General features: G+C 39.1%; 2 protein-coding genes across 3 annotated transcripts; one reads left to right on the forward strand and one right to left on the reverse strand.

The window, feature by feature from the left end:
• Window positions 1-245: 245 nt before the first annotated feature.
• Window positions 246-2,422, forward strand: LOC138603559 (dynein light chain Tctex-type 1-like). Its single transcript, XM_069675405.1, has 5 exons — window positions 246-388; window positions 668-709; window positions 1,212-1,335; window positions 1,512-1,589; window positions 1,900-2,422. The coding sequence occupies exons 1-5, from the start codon at window positions 353-355 to the stop codon at window positions 1,971-1,973; spliced, it is 354 nt and encodes a 117-aa protein (XP_069531506.1). The 5' UTR covers window positions 246-352; the 3' UTR covers window positions 1,974-2,422.
• Window positions 2,423-3,740: 1,318 nt separating this feature from the next.
• cybb (cytochrome b-245, beta polypeptide (chronic granulomatous disease)) lies at window positions 3,741-15,432 on the reverse strand. 2 transcript variants are annotated; one of them, XM_069675403.1, is made up of 14 exons: window positions 15,363-15,432; window positions 13,693-13,750; window positions 13,003-13,095; window positions 11,363-11,473; window positions 11,171-11,255; window positions 10,591-10,739; window positions 9,559-9,740; window positions 9,247-9,379; window positions 8,944-9,036; window positions 7,610-7,863; window positions 6,690-6,852; window positions 6,252-6,398; window positions 5,875-5,999; window positions 3,741-5,228 (listed from the first exon to the last, which is right to left on the reverse strand). In XM_069675403.1, the coding sequence occupies exons 2-14, from the start codon at window positions 13,735-13,737 to the stop codon at window positions 5,111-5,113; spliced, it is 1,698 nt and encodes a 565-aa protein (XP_069531504.1). In that variant the 5' UTR covers window positions 13,738-13,750; window positions 15,363-15,432; the 3' UTR covers window positions 3,741-5,110. The 2 variants fall into 2 exon arrangements, with proteins under 2 accessions (XP_069531504.1, XP_069531503.1); XM_069675402.1 differs by lacking the exon at window positions 15,363-15,432 and having other exon boundaries at window positions 13,693-13,824.
• Window positions 15,433-23,770: the final 8,338 nt, after the last annotated feature.

The following is a 23,770-nucleotide window of genomic DNA, read 5'->3' on the forward strand; positions in this document are numbered from 1 at the left end:
GGTCTCAGAGGTGAGTATTAACAGATAATTTTGAAGTAGTGCCACACAAAATTCACTTGTATAAGCTCGTTTGTGTCTTTTTCACGTTTTGTAGATGTTTTAGTCGAAAAAACTGCTAATTTTTAAGTTATACCTTCGAAATTACGACGTTCTCCCTACCAGAAGGTGCCAGCAGTTAGTTTCTTCGTGTTTTGTTTTTTTGTCGCTCTTTATTGGCTCGTCGTTGACTCTGTTCTGTTGACAGCTCGCCGGAAGTCAGCAACAGCTTCGTGATTTTCTCCCATCAAGTTCGCTATTTGTCCAAATTTTAACAGACAAAACGAGGGCTTTAACCGCTTTGGACCGGTTGCACATGACAGGAATGGAAGAATTTCATAACGGCAACGAGGTTTGTGCATGAAAGGCGTATTTTTATATTTTTAGTACATCATAGTAGAATAAGCTTGCTAGCTACCCTAGCTAGCCACTCCCAACGTTATATTTTTTGACCTTAAATCATTGTATAACCCTGCGGAATAACCCAAAATAAGCTAAATTGCCTCTTGTAGTTACTAGGTTGTTGAAACTGATCATTATTATTATTATTTAGGTGCAGCTAACATTCTATATGTTGTCAGTATTGTGCTAAAACTGTCGTGACTCATATTTGCCCGTTGTTTCCTGTCAGGGCTCCTTCAACTCAGAAGAAGCTGATAGCATTGTTAAAGAGGTAACCGCCATGTCTGTTTACTCTTTTTGAGTAGTTTCACACTCATGCAGATCTTCTTTGCGTATTTAGATACTTAATCATGTTTTTTCGAGGAGATCCCCACAATTGAAGTATTACCATTTTTTTCATATTTATTTATTTGGTGTGCATTCTTTTATTCCTCTGTCTTCTGTCTAAAATATAAACTGAGCCAAAGGATGGTAACTGTGTAGTAAAAATAAGACAACAAAAAATAATAGGAATAGCCAAGATAATCCCAACACGCACATACAGTTAAACTCAGGGCCCAAAAGTCTGGATAGATTTAATGCAGCGAGCTCTGTTTTGGAGGAGATATGTTTTGTAACGTGCAGAGCAGTGTTTGTTCTGTAATTCTGTTTCCCCAGGGTGAAAGCGCATCTTGTGACTTCCACATGACTGTTAAAACTGAGCCTCATGAACCTGTGTGTGTGTGTGTGTGTGTGTGTGTGCATGCATGTGCGTGCACTTGTGTTTATCTCAGTGTATTGAGAATACAGTAGGTGGTGATGACTACAGCCAGACTCAGGTGAACAAATGGACCGCCAGCATTGTGGAGCGCTGCCTCACACAGCTGGTCAAACAGGGGAAACCATACAAGTACATTGGTATGTTTTTGTCTGTGCTTGTGAAGCCACAGTCACATGGGGCCACACATTAATGGAAAATTACAGTATTATTTTCATTATTTAAAAGGGAAACATATCAGTTTCAGATGTATCCAAACCTGATGCAGGTGTATAAGAGTATTGATCTAGCTTTTAATTTACTTTTTCTCTTGCAGTCACGTGTGCTGTGATGCAGAAAACAGGAGCAGGCCTTCACACAGCTAACTCCTGCTACTGGGACACAACCATGGATGGTAAGTTGAGTTTCCTGAGCTGATTTACTTTCAGGGATGAGTTTATAACTTCAACTGAGACACCAGGAAAAGACAGAGAGTTTATCATCATTTCTACTAGCTAGAACAATAGCCCTCCAGTTATGATAGGTCTTTTGTATATGTCTCAAGCTCATTATGTATTTAACAATTAAGACTGATCGATCCTTCACACTTGAAGTTTTTTTGATGAAATCAAAACTTTGTTGTTTAATTATCTCTTGTTCCACTATTCTCTTTTCTGTTCTCTCTTAGATTTTAATTTTCTCACCTGTTTGTTTTGTCCCTGCAGGAAGCTGCACGGTGAGATGGGAGAACCGCACCATGTACTGTGTGGTCAGTGTGTTCGCTGTGGCTATCGCATAGGGCACACACAAACGCACATAAATTACCACCACTACCACCGGAGGAGGATTGCAGTGTGTTGCTCTGACCAGCAGAGGGCCACCAAGTGCCACAGAGTCCACATCCATACAGCTGTGAAGAGGAGCAGCAGAGAGGCAGGCGTCTTCTTCTGTGTTTCCAGCCTTCAGATGCATGTAAACATCATCCTCATCATCATGTTAATGTATTTATCTTCTCATGTCACTGCAGTGCTTTAAAAGTTTCACATTCAGCCTGACAGCATGCAGCAGCTGCATACAACACAATCAGCCTGATTCTTCTTCTGTGTTTTCCTATCATTATTATGTGTATCACGGCAACAAGAAAAAGTGCAGTTTTTTGTAATTGGAGGGTTTCGCTTTCAGAAAATAAACATGAAGAGATTTATGAACAAATACAGTGTTTATTTATCTTCTATGAATACAGGAAATATGAACATTTCCACAGCTACTTAATTAGTCCCCGGATTGTGCCCCTATGGTTGAAAATATGTTGTCGTATTTTTAGACGAACTCAAAGGACAGAAGACCTTGTAGCATCAAAACAATAATGAAAAATTCATTATGACGGGATCTAGGGCTGTACTATATAAAAACAAAAATTCACATTGCTATTATTTTGGTAAATAGTACGAGCTCGATATGATTCACTATTAGAGGAATGATCATTTATTTTTGCATCACAATTTGCTTTGATGCAAAAATGTAAAAATATTAAAATCTTGCTTAGGTGACACTTGTTTTTGGTTACAACCAAACAAACATTTGGACAATTTTAAACTAATTTATTTAAAGTTCTTGCATGATATTTTTATATTTAACAACATTTAACATTTAAGAACCAAAAGCTTTTAAGATTTTGGTTTGTGTTCATCAGAGTGGAAGACAGATGAGAAACATCTCAAGTACCGTCCTCTCTCAATGAATGAAAACTCAAAAACTGTTGACATATAATTCGGCACAAATAAGTAAATGATCTACTTTTATTTAAGAAGCAGAGTCAGGAGTCGGTCAATTGTATTGGCACAAATAACGAGAAAACCCCCAAACCTCCTTCACTAACCGATTTAGGACCCAGAATGGAAGAAAAGTGCCTATATATTTAAAAATGGACCTTAGTAGAACCGTAGTATTTTTTTCCCATGAGAACTAAAAACAAACTTAACTCCTGATCAACACTTACACTCATATTACACAAAAGATCCACATAAATATTACGAGACTTTGTTATTTACAGGAGCATCGCTGTTCAGACTTCCCTACGGTCACAATGTTTTAGTCATACACAAGTCCTGTCTCTGTGGCCACTGCCCTTTCCGGGACTCTTTTCTTTTAATTATAAAAACTGTCACTGTATGAATAAAGAGATCCTCTGTGGAAAAACCATCATGAGTTTTAGATGTTCTCAGATTCCTCGTGCAGTTTATGCAATTTAGGAGGAAAGAGCTCGTACTTTAAGCGTCTGGGAATGTTTGAGATTTTTTTTAGAACTAATAACAAGAATAGAAGAACTTATTCTTAGTGTCTTATTCTTAATGTTCCAGGGATGAAGCTATGAATCACTTCTGTTTAAAGAACAATGTGAAGAATACATGCAGAAACTGCAGATAAAACATGATCATCACACCGAGGGTTAGAGGATTTCAGATTAAATAACAAGCTGCTGACTTTGAAGTCATGCTTCCCATTGTTGTTGTCAAATCATTCATTACAAAATCTTTTAAGCTGAAAAATTGCAACAGGATTTCTCTGAAAGTTTATTATCAAGAAAAGGAAATTCACTCGGTCGCAGGAAGAAAAAAATACTTAAAAAGGACAAAAAAAGATGGATTTGCTGGAAAACATGGCAACAAAGAAACCACAGTCACCCCGATAACATTTACTGTTTTTACATGTACTTTTTAATGAAGTTAAAGTTAGTGAATTATTAAAACAGCTCTGGATCGTGACAATAAAGACATTTGTAAGATTTTGTATTTCACTGCAGCTCTCCAGCGTCGTCTAACTGCTTTCGTGACCATTGGAAAGATTGTAAAGGGTTTCATGATGTTTCAGTCTCGTTTTTCGATTGACCTTTGTCATCACACACAAGTTCATTATTTACTCCTTGCAAATGATCTAATTCCACTTGCTGGGAATTTTCTGCAGCTTTAAGCATCGTCTCTTTGGCCTTCAGATGTATAAACCTGTTGATGATGCTCCAAAAAATGCTCAATAGGCAGACTGTGTGGGACTTTTCTGTCAAAACACGATAATTCCTGTTCAACTTTTCCAAATAAAACACTTATTCTCAATTTTTCTGTTAATTATCAGAAAAACAACGTTTGACACCTAAAGATGTTTACAGTCATTTTAAACAAAGAAACACAGACTGAAGGGCTGGGAAATTATTTGACTGAAAATGAGTTTATTAGCAAAATAATATGTGAATACTTTGTTCTGTCTATAAAAAGTATTTTCAGCATCCGCTTAGATGTTTTTGTGCTGAATATTCTGAATAATAAGGTTTAAATTTGGAGTAAACATTTGTGGAAAAGCTGTTTTCATTAATTCAGGGCTGTAACTACCATCAGTGTTAATATGTTTTAATAAAGTCAGGTTAGGAAATGCACGATAAGGATCACTGACTTAATAAAGGTTTTAGAATTAAACAGGTAATCATATAAAACCTATTAGATAAAAGCTTTAGTAATGCCTTGCTGTAGGGCAGGTTAGCAGATCATCCTCCAGCGTTTGTGGAATTTCAAGCGCCTTTTTTGTTTGACAGAAAACGTGACCCTGCTCAGCGAATTAAATGAAACAAAAAAAGGAAGCAGAGTTTTGAAAGCAGCAGTTTCGCTTGTTGATGTAACAGAAAAGGAGAAGAGCATATGTGGAAAATACCGCACGGTTATTTCCTCGGTTTTTGAGCAACAACTGCTCCTTTGCAAAACGTTGCAGTGAGAGAGGAGAGGAAGGTCAGTGATGAGCTGTTACAGTTGTAATCCTATGTTCATAAACATTACAAAAAGACACATTTGTGGTGTACAATGTGCAGGAACCCCGGTGTAAATACTGTCTCAGTAAACTACTTGATTAGCTTCCTCTCTCTCTTTATCTCTCATGGCCATTCTGCAGTTTTTAAAAGTTCTCCTTGTTGAATATGAACTTGACGTCGGCCTCAGAGTGGGACAGACACTGTTTCTCCAAAGATTTCCCCAGCTGAGGCGGGCCGCACAGGAACACACCCACTTTAGTTCTGCAGGAAACACAAATATATATTTATATACTATCCAATACAAGCAGTATTCCAAGTAGTAGTAGAGATTGGCAGTTAAACAAGGACAGCAGTAAACGAGTAACAGTGGCAGTAGTTAGCATCAGTTTCAGGGCCAATAGTTGCAGTATCAGAACAGATTATAGAAGCAGAAAAAGTGGAAGAGCAGCAAAGTGAGTTGTAGTATTAGTAGTTGTAATTAGATGTAGAAGTAGTTGTAGCAGAATAAAAAGCAGTAGTGCTGTTTAAAAGTAGTAACAGTAGCCGTGGTTGTTGGGCTAAATATTAGATCTATGAGTAGACAAGGAAGTGTACTGAAAACATAGTGGAGCAAAACTTGTTCATTCTTAGTAGTAGTACGACAGATTTACGTGGCTGTAAAAGTAGTACAGTAGTAAAACAAGGATTAGTAGAAGTACAAGTACAAGAGGCAGCAGATAAAGCTGAAGTAACGGAATTAGCATTACTGCAGACATGAAGATCAATCCAGCTGCTGATATTCACTTTATCATTTACGTATTAGAAGATAAATAAACGAACTGAAGTTGAAGTGTATTTGCACAGTGTAACTAGTGTTTGTGTACAGTGTCTGTACAGCTTGTAGTACAGGGGAGAACAGTGAACTCACCCCGGATGCTTTGATGATATATTGGTGAACTCGTTGTCCCAGTTGGGTTTCCCATAATGAGTCTTCTGTTTGAGTCCTGTGATTGGGTCGTTTTCTGCCTCATGGTGAACCCTGAAGTGAGCCGCCTGACAGAGGAAGAGAGCATGATTCTGAGTTTATATAATCGACCTTGAGTGGTTTCACAACATAGTGGTTTGAAGGTAACATTAAGGTGATTTTTTTGTTTATCGCATTCAAGTTTATATTGAAGTTAACTCAAATCCAGAGGTGTTTTTTGCATCATGCAGCTTCAGTATCAGCAGTAGAAACACAAATGTTATCAGCTTCATGAAGTATCAGCAGTAAAAGTACAGGAAGTGCAGAAAAACATCTCGCACCTCGGCCTCCTTCCAACGGGTCAGGTAGATGTTGTAGCTTAGGAAGTCAGTCATGTCCTTCTCCGTCATCTGACCCTCCAGAGACTGCAGCAGGTCTGCAAACCACTCAAAGGCCTGCGTCTCGGGACACAGCCAGTAGAAGTAGATCTGAGGAGGACAGCCAAGCAAAACATGCATTTTAATTACTTAAAACTGTATTTCTAGATAAAAACGGAAAGTGCATGAGATGAAAATTAATGGAAAGCTCCTGAAAACATTGACAAGGTTTATTTTGTTAAACTATTTGCAAGCTTTAATTTTTTTCTTGCCCTTCGAAATCTAGTTAAGTTAAAAGGGTTTGAAAAAATGGTTTCAGATTTTGTGATTTGGTAAATAGCTCTGGAAAAGGCTCCAGAGTAAGTAAGTAGCCCTTTCTTCTGATGTAAAGGCCTCTGTTACCTTCTTGGTGAAGACGTCCTGGTTGTTCTGGATGCGTTTGTACCACACAGACTTGAGGATGGAGGCAAAAGGCGTCACACCAATTCCTGCGCCCACCAGCATCACAACCTCGTAACGAAACACGTCCTCGCTGGCGGTGCCGAACGGGCCATCTATGGCCATCCTGAGACAGATACACACAGACGTGAGACAGATGTACAGACATGACTGGGATCGACAGCACAAACACTTTGTAAATGTGTCTCTATGCTGCATTATTTTTCTATTTGTATTTACGCTGCTCCTTATGTTGCGTTTTACTTTATCCGCTAGAATTCAGTGGGAATTATTTTACTTTTTACACCATTACATTTCGTGATATGTTTTGTTACTGGATGACTTCAACCAACCGATTTCACTTCAGACTAATTTCAATCTTCAGGTTTCATTTCATCAGACATGTGAGCCCTTAGACAAATTCACATCCAAACAAACTGCCGGTTTCAATGTTCTGTTTTTCCTTACAGTGTCTCAGAAAATAATATCCTCCTGGCATTTTTGAGGCCTGTTTGAACAAGTGCAGTGAAAGTGTACCCAACAAAGTGCCCTAAGGGTAATGTTTTCAGAATACAGGCCTGTTCTTTCATTTCCTGCTCTGCAGAGAACAGAATAAAGCTCCAGCTGCTCAGCAGAACCACATGCAGAAAACTGCATGTTGCATGTTGGAAAGATTATTAATATTGTAAGATTTCTACAGTTACTCTCCTGAAAGGGTGAAAGAGTTACGCACAAGAAACCACTCAGGGCTGTAAATGTGACCCCTGTTGCCAGATTTTCAAAGGAGAGCTGGATCAAGGAGGCATAGGGTGCAATCAAGTGCAATCATGAGCAATTTCAGACAACTGTTTCCACTTTTATCACCCCTTCCCCTGTTGTCGTACTTGGGCAGTTTCCAGGCCTCCTGAGGCTCGTTTTTGTCTCCGCCGCAGGCCTGGTACAGTGCCTCGGTCCAGTCCCCGACGATCCGGATGTGTGCGCTGAAGTAGTCTTCCTCGGGGGCCGAGGTCAGGGTGAATGGGTGCCACTCCAGCCTGGAGACGGATGGACACTGGATGAAGACGTACTGACCAACCTCCATGTGGAATCCTTTCCTCTTCATCTGCAGCTCCAGAGTCTTGGAGGGGTGCATCACCACCTGAGGGGCAGGTACGGGGTTATTAGAGTTTATTTATTGAGGAGAGAAGGCTGCAACAAAACCTTACTTGTATATGTTTTAAAACCCAAGTATACAACAATATTTATTTATTTATTTAATAGTTAATTTGAAGAAAAGGGATAATGTAGATGAATCAACATTCAGACAAAATGTAAATGCAGCCGAGTTAGCTGAAAGGCTAGTTTTCATCTTGTCCCTTGTGCCTCCTAAAACAACAAAAACAATTAAATAATAATGATGTGAAACAGAAACGAGCAGCAAATCCTCGATTTACAGAAAATTAGACCACAGCATGTTTGGCTTTTTGGTCTAATAAATTACCTCAATGATTTTTCAGTGACTTTCTTCATGATTAACTGCTTAACTGACTTGTTTCTTAATAAGTAATAACTAGATCGATATTTGGCTGCATACTTCTAAATGAGTTATTTTAAAAAAAAAAAAGTATTTTATCTGCGTGAAAATAACTTCTAAAAGTTCCTGCGATTAATCCTTCTTTATGAAGTTTCTAATGCTCTTTTTTAAGAGATGGTGATCTGCACACATGATTATTGTGTAAAGGCAAAAGACAACACATGTTAACGACTCCATGTACACTTTGTTGCTTTTGTGCAACGTGTTTATATAATAAATATGCCGACCAACTAAAGGAAAATACAGTTTGACGTATTAAAAAAGTGAATCATGTACTGAAGGGTCCTACTGTACTAAACAAAGTCGGGCACAAGATGGCATAAAGAGGAGTTTGCAAAGGATTCAAGTTTAGCTAGAGAAGCCGCTGCAATACTGTGCACCGCCATCTTGGATCTCTTGGATAATGTCTTGAAATAATGAGGATTGATACTAAAAGATTTGTATTCCAAATGGAATTCAAGCAAAGTATATATTGAATATGAAGCCATACTGTGTTAAAGACCTGGAGGACAGAGGACATAACTTTATTCTGGTGTTTTTGATGAAAATAAAATGTGCATGAAGGAGATCAACGTTGTGCACAAGGACACCTCTGGCTGCTGCTTTTCCTTTACAGGCAGCTTTTTTATTTAAGCGCATACTAACCTTGGTGATGACCACTTTCTGGTGGGATCGATAGATGCGGACGAGCCTCTCACACACATAGAGGATCATGGGGCCCACCACCCACTTCCACGTCTGCAGAAAAGGGAATATTGTAAAATCCTTACTGCAAAAAATACTAACCAAGATGATGTTGCCCTTAAAACTTTGTATTTTGATATTTCATGGGTAGAGACTTTTCAGAATGTTCTTTCTGAACACTGAAAGATAAAAACAAAGCTGAAACAGACTCATCAACACTCAAGAAGTTAAGATAAACACATGGACGCCCTGCAGTCAGCTCACCATCGGTGGGTTTCCAGCAAACACTGGCACAGCACAGTCGGAGCCGTCAACTCCCCAGTTTGCAGACTGGTTGGCACATTTCTCAGGGTTGTTTGTTTCTAGGCTACCAGGCGTCTGTCCTCGCACGATCCGCCTGCAGCCGGAGAGCAAGACACCAAGCAGGAATGAACATTTACTGATTTGTATTACTATTATTTTATCAGGGAGAGTAATAGAGACCCAAGCAGCTTCCCTATCCCTGAGAAGTTCTATTTACTAAACAGGCAGGTTTTTTATCAGAAAGGATTGACCTCTTCTTTTACATTTTCTTACCCGAAGCCGTGGAGCACCAGCCCGATGAAGAAGATGATGAAGAGGTGGTGGGTGTACCAGAACACCTCGAAGTATGATCTGCGGATGACCTCCATGGAGGAAGTGATGATGAGAATGAGAGCCAATGTGATTGCGACGCCTGTCAGCCCAGCGATGGTGGTGAACATGACGATGGTAGGGTTCTGCCTCAAAATACAGATTGAAATATCAAGATCAGGTAGATTTATGGCTTTCCACCACTCAGATATTTCCAAATTATCATTTTAAAAAGCTTTTATCAATCATTTCCCCTCGCATAAAGCTGGTTAGTCATGGCCTGAGTCGTGGTCACAGGGTCGTCACCTTAAGCAGTTCCTTACTTGTTTCCACTTGAATCACAACACCCCTGCAGGTCATGTCTGTTGGCTTCCCTAATGTACCTCATAGTCCCTCTCACTGTTGTTTGTGATGTAAGTTTCAAAAACCGTACGGTTTTGAGGTAGAAAGTTTGTATGCTAGAAAGCAGAGTGGTTGACCTGATCGTTAAATATATCAACGTTTAGAGCCAACAAAGGTTTGTTCAACAAAGTATTCTCAGTAAAATGGCAGTGGAGAAGTTTTAGGATTTAAGATTAAAGTGATTTTTTTGAAAAAAAATAGATTTTTCAGTAAAAGCGAGGCCAAAAAGGCGAGTTTTCTGCAAGAATTTAAGCATGTTTCAGGCCAGAGATTCACAATCTATCTATCGATCTATGTCTTCTTTCTTTGTGTCCTGGCTTTTGAAGAAATGCATTTGGAAGCTCAAAAGTGTTTCTTCAAAGAGGAGGTTTCTCTGATGACCCGATTTCTAAGGACAAATATCTGCAAAGAGGAAGTCTATTGGATGAAGTAATACTATTTTTTCCTCACTGACAACAAATGTAGCAATATAGCAGAGGGGAATGCACAGGTTTTAGCAACACCAAGGGCATCCAACTACACGTAAAACTGAAAAAAACTTAAGTGTAAACCTAACAAGCTACTTGTGTTTTCTATAAACTGACAGTAACTCACCGTCTCGTTAGTCCTAATAGGGTTCAGGAACGAGGCATTGTCCCCGTTGCCGATTTCAGACAGGATAAAGGGCAGAAAGCTGCTGTTGCGATTCAGTTGGGCGTCCATGAAATACTCAAAGTTAAATAAGTGTGCGACAATGTGCACAGCTACGGAAAGTTCAGAAAGGAGATAAATATAAAAAAGTGACTTTGAGTTGTTAAAATCTTTTCCAAAAAGTGTTACAGATCACATGGGCTCTTTGAAGTTATGAATAGAGACTTTGGAGTACCTCATAGCTCTATCCTGGGCCCCCTTTTCTTTTGCATCTACACGCAATTACTCCGCTGAATAATATGCAATGATAACTTTTCTTTCTATTGCCATACTAAGAGGCATGGCAATGTTAAACCAGGAACGCCAGCAGTCTGCCGTCCTGCCATACTTAGATACACAAATAATGGGCATCTTATAACCTCCTACAAATCATTAAAAATAACCAGATAAAGTACTTTGATAATCGTGAAAACAAAATACAGTTTTACAGTCTTATTTTAATTATGAACTTTAAAATGTTTTGAAATGTTTCTAAAAATCATACCTGTATGAAAGGCGATCATGTAAGCCACCAGTTTGTGAAAAGTGATGTTTCGATCTAGTTGACGAGCTGCTGTGCGACTGCAGTACTGAATACAAACAAAGAAAAACACATGAAGAAAAAGCCTTCATTTTCATGGGCTTTTTTAAAAATATTTTTTTGTTAGATGTTTCGGAGAAGGTTTTTTTTGGATACCTGGATGGAGCCTCGAAGTAAGGAGAGGAGGTTTCTGCAAACTGGCAGCAGAATGAGCATACAGTTGAAGTTGAGGCAGGCGGCAGGAGCTCTTGCCCAGGACAGAGCATGCTTAGGGATAAATAAAAAGAGCTAGGTTACTTTAAGATGTCATTTTTAAATGAATACTTCGGAACAATTCATAAAATACCTAGTGCTTTCATGAAGAGAAGAGCTAAACAGATCATCAGACGTGAGTGTTAGACCTCAAAGAGACGGGGGTTTTTTTAAGCAACCACAAACTGACTGCCAGAAAAAGACCTGATACTACAAATGGAAATTACTTTTGTCAAATCAGGCAGTAGATTAATTTCAAAAACAGGTCCGGCTCTGACAAATATCTTTCTTGTTAATGTCTGCAAATACTAAAGATGAGAGATTCATGAAAATGCGCCGCATTATGCTCCCTGATAAAATTTGGATACTGTTCCTCATCTCTCTACATTTTAAATGATATTTAGTCCATAAGAATATTTTTTAAAAATGCATGAGAAAGTGAGCAATCGCAACAGACTATTTAATGCTGCGTGTTTCACTTCTGCACACTCGGAGGCAGCTGTGCGTGTCGGCTGGGTTGACTCAGTGTATCTTGAAGCCAGCTGTGACCACAGAGCAAACTTTAACCCTCACATCCAACCTGCTTCCCTTCACTGCGACGCTGTTCGATTGTTACAGAAGGTGTTGTAGATAGAGTGAGATTAGTGAGGGCATGGATGTGTTTGACTCCTCTGAGTCGCCTGGATTTATTGTTCAGTGTTCAGATGGTGTTGAGGTTTTTATGGCACTCTGTAACAAGAGGAACAAATTATTCTCCTGCTGAAACCTGAATGACCTAAAATCAATTCTTAAAATCACAAGATCAAGTTTTCTATCGTCGTCTTTTCTCTGTGTTTGTTTGCACTTCATTACTTGTGTTGGGTGTACCTAGCAGTGAAATATGTTTATTATGGTGTGTTATATATCTGTTATAGCTAGTTTCATTCGTAAGCCGGGTTACATTTCAGCGTATCTCGTGTAAACAGTGCACGCCCCAGAGCCCAAGCTGATGCCTTTGAAAACCTACAGAACTTTAAAGAAACCAAAGAACTTTACATATTTTTCAATAAAAAGCTACTTAAATGATTACTTGGTCACAATTTGCTGCAGATTAATTTTCTATGGACTTCTATTGACTTCTATTTTACGTATTGTTGCAGCTCTAAGCTATTATTTCTCTATGCTGCATGAGCTATAGTTTAAGAGGAGGGTGGGTGGTCTGCTGTGTGTGCTATTAAAGCAGTTTAAAGTTGATGACGTTCTACACGCTGCTTTTAGAGGAACAAAAAGGGAATGGATCCTGTTTTGCAAACTTTTTTATGAGTTGTTTCAGTGCTTTTTCTTCTCTCTGAAGCATGAACATTTAATTAGTCACATTCTGAAGGCTGTGATATGCTTCAAAAATAAGCGTGCAGGATTTCGAAACATGCCACTTGCAGAAACGGAACCTAATAAAGGCGCCGCGTCAGATCAGGACAGACCACTTTATGCTCTGAAGGAATCAATCTTAAATTAGAAAACAAAAATGTGTGTGCAGTAGAAGTGATGCTGCAGGTCTGACTCACTCCCAGCAGGACTCTGGTGTAAAACCATCTCTCCACCAGGAAGGCCATGTAGAAATGGACAAACAGGAACGCATTGATCCCCAGCCACACCAGCTGTTAACCACACAAACACATTGTATGTTAAAATACAGGTTTTACTCCAGTAATTCAAGAAGAATTCAGTAATAGAACAACTTAAGCATTATAATGTCAGAATTGTAATATCATGTTCCACATAAAGCAGGGTATTTTTATCAGACAAAATAACTAAAGAGATGTCTGCAGCTCCTTGTCCTTTCTTCATCATGTAATAGCTCCTAACATTCACCTCGCGACCCCCGATTGGGAACCACTTATGCACGGGAACTTTGTGACTGCTTCTGAAAGAGTGGCTGAATCTTCTGACAAAAGATATTTTGATATATTCTTAGGAACTTTAAAAAGTCCTGATTTAAATCAGTTTCTGTGCTCTTAAATTCTGTCTTATGAAAACATTTCACTGAGAAAATTGGTTCAATATTCACCCCTATTCACAGGTGTGTTATTGTTATTTTCCAACCAGGTTTTATTTAAAATTCACTACACATGCCTGCCAAAATATGAATCACTATCCTGTATTGAAAACAAGTCTAAACTTAAAAAAAAAAAAGATGATGAAAGCAAACGAAAGAACCATGAGATGGCTAACATAATCATTTTAAATATACTCACAATAACAAAGATGGAGAGTCCCTCATTGGCTGCAAAGTTCCCCATGTTGAATGTGCTTCTGAAAGGTGTGAGTGTGTGTGTGAAGGAGAGTGTGTGTTAATGTGATATCAGAGAAGGAAGCAGGAAACAGAGGAGGAGAGTAAAGAGTGCAGAGGCCTGATTACTCATTTTATAACCTTTTTCAGAAGCAAATGAGGAAGTAAACCCTCAACTGTTTGTTGGATGGGTGTTGTCCCGCCCAACGCTGCTTTTCAACTTAACATTTGCTCCGGTCATAGAACTGTACAATCTGATTGTTTCCTTATCGAGTCCGAGCCTGTAATCGACTCCTGGTTTTCACATTTGAAACATTTAATCTAACAAAAGCAAACACACTTTATCCAGAGGACAAAGAAAGAACAATAATGAGCCTTGAGAACATTATCCAAACTTTTAATGTAAAAAAAAAAAGCAGCTTTAATCACTCTCAGGCTACAAATAAAGACTTCCCTCTTTGGGTCAGTGAATGTCTTTGTCTATAAAATGTCAGAAAATAGTGAGAAAGAATCAAAGATGGCATCTTTAGATGTTCTCCTTTGTGTGAACAGACATCAACGATTTTCAGTTTAAAAAAGGAACATAGAAAAACTGAAATTGTAAATTGTTTCACTTTTTCCCACGATGAATAACTTAAATGATTAACTGATTATCTGCATCAGTTATTTTACACTTCAGTTCTGTTAATATTTGTTCTCATTCACTTCATTAAAGCCTGAGTTCAATAATTTACTTCCTGTTTGACGTGATCTCCTGAGTGACTCAGAGGTCAGAGTTCACGTGTTCTGCTCTGCATGCTGCAAGTAGACGATAAAGTTACATTGAATTTAGTCTAAGAAGGAAATATTCCCATGTTTACGATGCCATACAGTTATATTATTACAGAGTTTGTTGTGTGATTGTTAGAATGATGTTAACATTAATAATATAAACACAACATCCATTAGATTGCAGTTAAATTATTTAGAAAGAAATACTTTGACTGACGTAAGGTGGCCATGTTAGTTTGACCCTTTTAATCACTTTCATTTTATTTAGTGACAAAAACTTCAGACATCTTGTTTTGAATAAAGGATCAGCTGATGTTTATTGAAGTACTGTATATTTTAATGTTACCTGCGTCAACATTAAAGTGCAGATCACATTATCGCCTCAATAGTTACAATCCAGTTGTATTACATTATTCTGGAAATCATTGAAAACTATATCAAAGCTGTTAAATTATTTTACCATTTCTAACTTTTTATAGTCATGACAACCAATAATAAAAATAATAAAAACAAAAAATGAAGCAAATGTGCTCCATCAGAGCTGTTTGATTTTGATCTTTTAAGAACACAAGACTTCTCAAATGTCATCAGAATATTATTAAAATTTTGTTGAATCCTGATTGGTGCACAGAATTCTATGACATCACTATTTCCCGACAGAGCTCCGCCCACTTCAAACCCTTAAACAAGACAGAGACAAAACAGACATCTGTCATGGGAGACTGAGAAAACGTTGTCAGAAAATGTAGCACTGTTGTAAAATCCTGAACCTAGTTGTAAGAAGTGAATTTTTAGGATTAAACGGCAAAATAAACATTGATTATAAAATATCAAACACAACTTTCTAAAGTTTAAGACACTTACAGACAGGAAGCTCAAGGATCTGAATATTCTTCTTCTTTCTCACAGTGGGGGCGTCCTCCTCACTGTAAAGTCCTCAAAGTGTTACACTTAAACACAGCTGACCGTTGAGAGGAACTTGATACTCGATGGTGACATTGTGAATTTTTGTCAGAGGAAGTGGCAGGTTTCTAAACATGAAGTAAAACAGGAGATACATTGCTACATGCTTCCTGTTTAGCTTAAGTGTGGAAAAAGAAACACCTGAACAAGCACCTAAACTTGGTTCACTGATCATTCAAAGTTTGATAACTGGTGCTTTCATGAATTCAAACTCTCAAGCTGCTGCCTTTTACTTTTTACATTCTGCCATTAAATGAGCTTTGAGTTGCATCTCACTGCTGTAAACGATTTCTTCTCTCATGATGATTTTCCCTGCTAATGAAAAGATTCAGCAGTCCTTGAAGGGTCGCACGTGTAGAGAAATACGATTGATGGGGTTCCTTAGATAGATAGATGGAAAGACAGTTACTGTATTGATCCCGAGGGACATTCAAACATCTTGGGGGGCTCTTAAAGTTTTGAGGTTGTTTCAAAGCTTTCAGAGGTTCTTGAACAATTCCCTGGAGTTCCTGAGGACCGAGAGAGGATCTCTGAGTCCTCACATATGTTCAGCATCCGGTAATTCTTGAGAAGTTTTCATAGGCCCCTAAGAGCTTCCGTTAACTTTACAGGATTATGCTGAGGGGTTTTGGTTGATTTCTATTAGAGCACTGATGCAGGGGTTTAAGAGGGGCCTTCAGGGGGTTTCAGGGGCCCCTAAGAGGAATCCAGAGGTCTGTAACAGGGGTAAAAGGGAAGGAAAACTTCTTCAGCTGGGTCTGGAGAGAGAATCAAGGTTTTGTGGTACTATACGTTAGAGGATCAAGAGGTTTTGATACTAACAAAGGAGTCAAAGGAGTGCTTCAGGTTTCAAAAGGTTTTTGAGTTTCTGGGGACCTAGAGAGGGTCTCATAGTCTCATAGTCTCATAGTCTCATAGTCCTAAAATATTTTCAGCAACTCCTGGTTTAGTTCCAGGGGACCTGTCGTAGGTTCAGTTGTTCTCAAGAAGTTTCCAGAGGCCCCTGGCCTAATGAGGCTGTAATCATTACAGAATTATTCAGAGGATTTTGGTTGAGATCACTGCTACAAGGGTATTAAGAGGGTCTTAATGGTATTACAGAAGCCCCTAAGGATGTTCCAGTTGTCGTTTTAAAGGGTTGTAAGGAAGGGGACGTTTCTAATATTCTTCAAGTTGGTCCAAAAAGAGCACCTGGGTCTGAATTCCTATAGATCTATAGACCTATCTTAAGATTTAGAGGTTGTTGAAAGGGTTCTAGAGGTTCTTGAGTTCCTGAGGAACTTAAGAGGGTCTCTGGGTCTGTAATATGTTCTGAAATTCCCTTCTTTTTTCCCATTTGACCCATTTTAAGAGCTGGTAGTTCTTGAGAAGTATCCAGAGTTCCCTAAGAGGTTTCGGTAAGTTTGCAGGATAATTCAGTGTTTTGATTTATTTCAATTAGATCACTGCACAGGGGGATTTAAGAGGGGCTTAAGGGAGTTGCAGGGACCTAGAGAAGTCCTCTGGGTCCTGAAGTATGTTCAGCAGTCCCTGCAGCAGTTCCAGAGACAGAATACAGAAAATATAAGAATAGCAACAGTGCTCTCAGGGTCTATGAAGGCCTACAGCACTGAGCAGCGCTGATGCTTTCAGCACAATTACAGGACATCCAACTGTGACTCAGGATTATTGTCTATCAGTTCCCTGCTGATTGTCTGCAGGGATTAAACCTCAGTGATTACATCACAACTGTCGAGGTTCAAATGGGGAGCCTTAAAATATGCATGTACCTAAAATCCTAGACTGATGAACAAGGAGAGCAAAAAATCTGATACTGCGATGAATATCTGTCCGCTTCTTCATGACCGATTGATCTGCTGTTTCTGTTGATACTGTGTTACTGGGAACTCTGTCCATATTCATTTTAATAGTCCTCAGAGCTGCAAAACCTGGAGAGGTTTTTCTTATCAAGTATAAAAGCTCCAAAAGCACAAGAACATGCAATCAGGACAGAAAACACAAACCACTACATAGTCCCAACCATGGGTGATTATATAGACATAAAGATTAGAGTCTGCTAATGCAACAGATCACACAACCTAAAAATTGAAACACAATGTTGGTGTGTTACTGCCACCTAGCAGGAAACAGCTCAGAGTGGCTTGTAACTCGCAGCCTGTGAATTTAAAAACACCACACAGCGAGCCACTTTCAGCACTTTTATTCCTTTTGTGTATTATCATATGTGTATTTACAATACAGATTCTTTTGTGCATGTATGTGTTTCATGCGCCAGCTCAGACAGCTGGTTGTCGAAGCGAGTGAGGACAATACATAATTCAGACCGAACAGTGTTGAAGTTTAATTGTAGAGTGACAAACAGGAGATGTGACAGAATGAGTCCAATACTCCCCCCCTCCCCCAGCACACGCACACAGAATACAGACGTACTGTTGAAAAGGACATGAATAAAAACATGCATTGTAACCTTCACCAGGCATGTGTATCCTTGGATATCTGCTGAGACCAGTAGGATTTATTTCTCGTGTTTACACATCTGTTGTAACTTTTTTCGTACATTTACAGCCTCCTCTTCTTCTCGCTTTCTCTCCTTTTATTTATTCTCAACCTCCCCTTTAACGGCAGAATCTAGCAGGAAGGCAGACCATGTCATTGATTATCTGATTGATTTTGATTGCATTATTGTCTCATGCATGAATGATGTGCCCAAAATAAAACATGCTAAAAAAGAAAACTTTATTGACAAATCAAGCAAAATATCTTATTTCACATTTTCCAATTATCCATGATTCCAACCCATTTCCATCATGTTTGGTGCAAACATGTAAAACAGGAATACAAATAGTGTTGTGTTAAACATTTATGACTTGTTTGAAATAATCATGTGTCACATCAAATGATTTACATGCTGGTCTTACACCCATGTTTCAAAGATGTATCTGTAGGTCTGCAGAAAGTATGGAGTTCTGTCCATATCTCCTTAAGTATGTAACCATATTCATATTCACATCCACGTCAGTGCAGACTGCTTTTAAGTAAAATCAATTCTCAACTGATAGATATCAGGAGTCTCAGGGACTTCTGGGTAAAATCTAATGAATAATCATTAAATTCTCTCAATCTCTAAATGGTTCTTTCAAAGTAAAGAGCTCTTGGTTTCATAGTAAATGGGGCTTGTGTCAAATAATCCTGTGGTGTAAATCAGTCTATTGGTCTGCTGCCGTTGACCCCTTGGATCAGACTGCTGCTTAGCCATAACAGTAATAAAGCAATCACCCCCACCCTGTGGGCATCAACAATGCAGCAAGCACCTTATGTAAACTGTCAAAAGTTAACACGGGGTGAAGCACTGCAGCATATGGTAAATGATGAAACCTGGTGCAGGGGTGAAGGTTATAGCTAAACTCACATGGTGAGTGTAATTTAGACGAAAGGTCTTCTGCTGATTTTCCCTCCTAATCTGGGGGAAGGGGATTAGAATAAATCTGTTGCATGGCGCCTGTGACATCACCACCGACCCATTTCACAATGCATAATCACAAAGTGCTGCACAGTACTGTGGTTTCTCCTTCATATGCCTGATCGTAGTACGCTGCAGTCGAGACCTTTGAGCCTCATAAACACAACCAGGGCATGGAAGTTTCTGGGCTTTCTAGTGCCCTGCACAAGGAGTAATGTTCACCACGAAAGTCCTCTTAATAGGCACTAAGAAGTTCAGAATTGAGAGTCTGCTCTCTAGAAATAGAGACAGCTGCAGAAAGCAAGTTTTACTGATGAATTTAGAGACATCCTTCACTATGAGAAGGGCTTATGGGGTTTATGAGTAAAATGACTCAATACCTCTGCAGTGATTGGTTGACAGGTGGCTTATCTGCTCCTTTAAATGGAAATAAACCATAGAGCTGAAACAATTAGTTTGTGAAAGAATTAGTTGATTGAGAGAAAAAAGGTTAAAAGTCTGCTGCTGTGCTAGAGGCTGTAAAAAGGCACAGTGGTGCTTTCAGATAAGTGCTAACACCAGCATGCTAACGTGCTCACAAAGACAGGTCTACCCTATTGGGGAATAAGGTTATTTAAAGGAAATGAAATGAAAGGCTGCTGTTGGGATGCGGTGAATGGATGTTAGCATGGAACCTTGCAGCATTCTGCCTGACACATAATCTCATTCCTTTAGTGTGTCATACAGAATTTAGATTGTTTCCGAGAAATAGAAAAGGTTTGCACAGCCAAGAAACTGTCACTTCAGTCTGTGTTCAGGAACAACACAGAGGAATAAATTCAAACACATAATAAACAAAGAGAAGAAAGAAAAATGGCAACCGCACAGACAGCAAGCCTGGACTGTCATGCAAAGTCCTCCATCAATAACTGGGAGACTGAAGTCTGTCACAAACTACAATCCAAGGTGAAGCTCTTGTCGTGCACCTGTGTATCTCAATATTGATGAGTTGCAGAAGATCCTGGACAGCAAAACCAAGGAGGTTTGGGACGTACAAGAGGCCAGGCTGAAGAGCCAGGGAGGAAAGATCACCAAGCTCCAGAATGCTGTGAATTTGGCAGAGGAGAAGCTTCAGGTTCAACATCAAGAGTCAGCAAAAGTCATCAGAAGGAGCAAGAGTGGGCTGAGAGGTTTCAGGAGCTGGAAAGCACGCTAAAAGAAGCCAGCCAAAGGAGGCCTAGGAGGAGGAACTGGTTTATCAGGATGTTTGAAAGAAGCTGTGGACGAAGTTTGCCTACATCTCAGAGAGCTCGCCAAGAAGCAGTATTAAGTTCCATTAGGTTATAAGTTGTACCTTGCCTGTTCCATTCGTGTGTTTGCATCAGAAGTTGCTCTAAATGTTCAGGTTCAAAGCTTGAAAAGGCCAACTTCACAGATTTTAGGGATATAGGAATCTCTTACTTCACATTTTTGAATAAATTATTCTCTCTGATCCGGGTTTTGGTTAAACATCCCATAAACTTTTTTAATTACCTAAAACCAAACTGCAACTAATACACAACTTTAACTGAAACCAGTTTAAAGTTGTGCCACCCACATGTTATGGCATATTAAGAGGTTATGTTCATTTCAAGTATTTCTGTAAGATCCTTGACATATTTCAGATTTCCACCCTTAGCTTAAATACAGTAACTTGTTCAATATCACACAAAGAAAAAACCAAAATTAGGACTCATTTATGTATCATAACATTGTATTTTGTGTTCTTTCCTCTCACATCAGTCATCTCATGACCCCTCAGATTTATGTTGCAACCCTAGCTCCAACCTCCAACTGCAGAATGCCCAACAGGAACATGCTGTTCTGACATTGATGCATCAGTATTAACAATCTAAGATGACATTTTACTGCACATCCTGTACTTTACTGCTGATAAGTCTGCATAGTAGAGTCCAGGACACTTCCCCACAAAGACAATAGATTCCACTCTGGATGTGATCACTTTCTCCCTCTGGCTTTGCTCCACATGTCAGCAAACAGGATTCTTCACTTCATCTTTTATGCAGCGCTGCAAAACACATGAATGATGCATCAACTTGTTCCTCCATGACTGGAATGTATGTTTATATAATTGCAGTTTTGTTTATATGCTTGTTTATGAGTATGAGAAAGTGTGTCAGTGAATCTAGTAGGCACAGTAACACACATCCCGGAGAGTTTGCTGCAATCTCCGGTGAAACATGAACAGAATCATATCAAACCAAACCACTGCGACAGTGCATTCTGCTTTACTTACACTCATCTCCTCACATCATTTTAAAGAGATTTGATTTCAAAATAAATAACATGGCTGAATTTCAGATTATTATTATTAGCATCTTGGCATCCGCCATGTTTGTTTACTGGAACCAGAAGTGAATCTATTTGGACGAGAGGGTGGAGTTTTAGAGGAATGAGGAGCAAGCACAAATTAAGATTATTTGTCTGATATTTACATGAAAAAATCTCCTGAAGGCTCCAACACCACAAACACAACTGAGGTGATATCTAGCAGACAGCTAGCAGCTCCCACCTGCCACTCAAAGACGCCATGCCCCTAGTGCTGCACCAGTCTAAGGGCCCGATCAGACGGAACACGTTTTAGCAGCTGGGGGTTTTTTTAGTCATTGTTTTCACTGAGCTACAGAGACCCAAACTGTTTCTTGTACCAGGCTGTAAACATGTTTATTTCTGCTGTAAAGTTTAACATGGGGCTCTATGGGGACTGACTCACTGCTGGAGGCAGCCTCAAGTGGACACATAATGGTGGCTATGTCCACTTGTTAAATACAGTCTATGGCTTATGTAAAAATTCCTACAGAATTAATGACATTCAAAACGGCCTCAGATGAACTTTTGTTTGCTAATAAGCTTATGTTAGAATGCTAGCACATTAAACTGAGACGGTGAACAAGGCTAACACACCTGCTTTACATCAACATGTTGCACTATTGTGCCTACACCGCTTCATGGAGCAGCTTGCAAGCTAAAGACTCAACAAGCTAAATACTTAAAAATATGGGCATCAGTAACTTTTGATTTACTGCAAGGTAAAGGGGGATTCTGATATTTTTTAAACCTGACAACATTACAGAAAGGATCCCCACAGAGATGGACCTTTTTTGAGGATCAATATGCTTTTTAGATCAGGAAACAGCTGTTACATTGCTCTCTTAAAAGCCACCAGACACTGTTGACAAACCTGTAATTTAACTGCACAGAACATGGGAAACGTTGCTCCACTGATGACTTGATTGGTTGGTTTTTAATGTTATTGCGTGATACATAAATACTGTGTTGGATCTGAACAAAATGACAATTAACACAAACAAACTAAAAAGTCCGACCAATCTAAAAGACCAGCAAAATGGAGTTTGGTGACTTTTAAAAGAGAGATGTAACGGCTTGGTCGTTTAGTCATTAAGACCTCATAATATGTAAAAGTAGGGCTCTGGTTTAAAAAACAGGAATAACCCTTTAACTGAGTCATGCTTCTGTTATTTCATCCACAGCCTCTCACAGCTTTTCTGCCCTCTCTCAATGTGAGAGTAAGCATCCATGCAAGCCAGAGTTTGTCATCCATCTGTAGCCTTGGTTGATGTTACACAGGTTTATAGTACAATCACAAGTGCTTTAATATATAACGCTGCCATAACTGACGTGTCCATGTTTCCACTGGTAGAAAAATGTTTGTGAACACACACCGCTGCTCCCTCCCGCCTTCACATCAGCTCGCATTTAGCTGCCTCGCCGCCTCGGTGGCTGCGTCCTGGGATTTGGATCTGTTTGATGAATCATTGAGAGGAGGATGCTCTCTAGCTAATTTGAGTCATGCCTCTTGGCTCCGGGGCACTGAGCAGTCATGCTGTTCTCATTGGTTAAACATCAGTGAGGAGACAGTAAACGAACAGAGCAACATGCACTCGAGGCCTAACAGCACTGGAGCCTTCAACCAAATAAGCTGCTCTGAAGAATAATCTGATTATTTTGGTCTCTGTGGGGCAGAGCTAATGCTGATCTGAGGTGACTGCTCTTTCACACGTTGTAGGAGGCTGACAGTGCTGCCGTGGGATACAGGTTTTCCTCAAAAACATCCTGTTAGAAATTCTCGACAGTGTCATGTTCAGTATGCTAATCCTTTGCATTAGTTGGACTTTTCCCTTTTAATGCCTCTATTGTCATGTTTTTGGCACATTACAAGTGTCTAAACCAACTAAGAAGGTTCAAAAATACCCCTATCTGCAGCATATTTGACATTCACTTGCTGGTGTGCTCGGGTCATGTGATTGGGTGAAACTCTCAAAAAAGAAATACCAGTACCTCATCATAATCAATTTGAAAAAGGCCATTTTTAGTTTAATAAATAGTTAAATGTTATTTCATCTTGTGGAAACTGTTTGGAAAACAAACCCAGCACAATAAGTCTATTCAGTTTGTTACTGGTCATGACAGTAGTCATACTTAATCCATTTGATATCAGCCGTTTGGGAGTTTTAATGGGTATGTGGCGTTAAATGGGTATCTGTGAGTGTAATGGACACAGAAATCTTAACAAGTCATCAATTTGACAAAAGTAAAACAAAAGTTAATTAAGTAGCATTAAAAAAAAACTTCAAATTGTTTTAAACCAGGGATTTAAAGATCCTGGGAACTTTGTTGAATGTTGAAATGGACAGGCTAGTTGCAGAGCGGTATGGAAGCTCAATCAGGAGAAAATGATAAGACGAATGATAAAAGCACAAATAATGGTCAAAGCCTAAAAATGTTACATGATATTTAAAAATTATGACTTTTAAAGACTAAATAATGGAAAAATAAATAATTGTTAAAA

Source organism: Semicossyphus pulcher, unplaced genomic scaffold (assembly GCF_022749685.1).
Source record: "Semicossyphus pulcher isolate SPU_LCO1_2020_fin unplaced genomic scaffold, fSemPul1.0.p SCAF_24, whole genome shotgun sequence".
In the NCBI taxonomy this organism is placed as follows: domain Eukaryota; kingdom Metazoa; phylum Chordata; class Actinopteri; order Labriformes; family Labridae; genus Semicossyphus; species Semicossyphus pulcher.

Coding starts and splice junctions, on each gene's coding strand:
- LOC138603559 (XM_069675405.1), top strand. CDS start 353: ATGACAGGAATGGAAGAATTTCATAACGGCAACGAG. Junction 389..667: donor AATTTCATAACGGCAACGAG/GTTTGTGCATGA, acceptor GTTTCCTGTCAG/GGCTCCTTCAACTCAGAAGA. Junction 1,590..1,899: donor CTGGGACACAACCATGGATG/GTAAGTTGAGTT, acceptor TTGTCCCTGCAG/GAAGCTGCACGGTGAGATGG.
- cybb (XM_069675403.1), bottom strand. CDS start 13,737: ATGGGGAACTTTGCAGCCAATGAGGGACTCTCCATCTTTGTTATT. Junction 7,864..8,943: donor AGAAAGTGGTCATCACCAAG/GTTAGTATGCGC, acceptor CCTGCCCCTCAG/GTGGTGATGCACCCCTCCAA. Junction 6,000..6,251: donor CCCGTTGGAAGGAGGCCGAG/GTGCGAGATGTT, acceptor TTCCTCTGTCAG/GCGGCTCACTTCAGGGTTCA.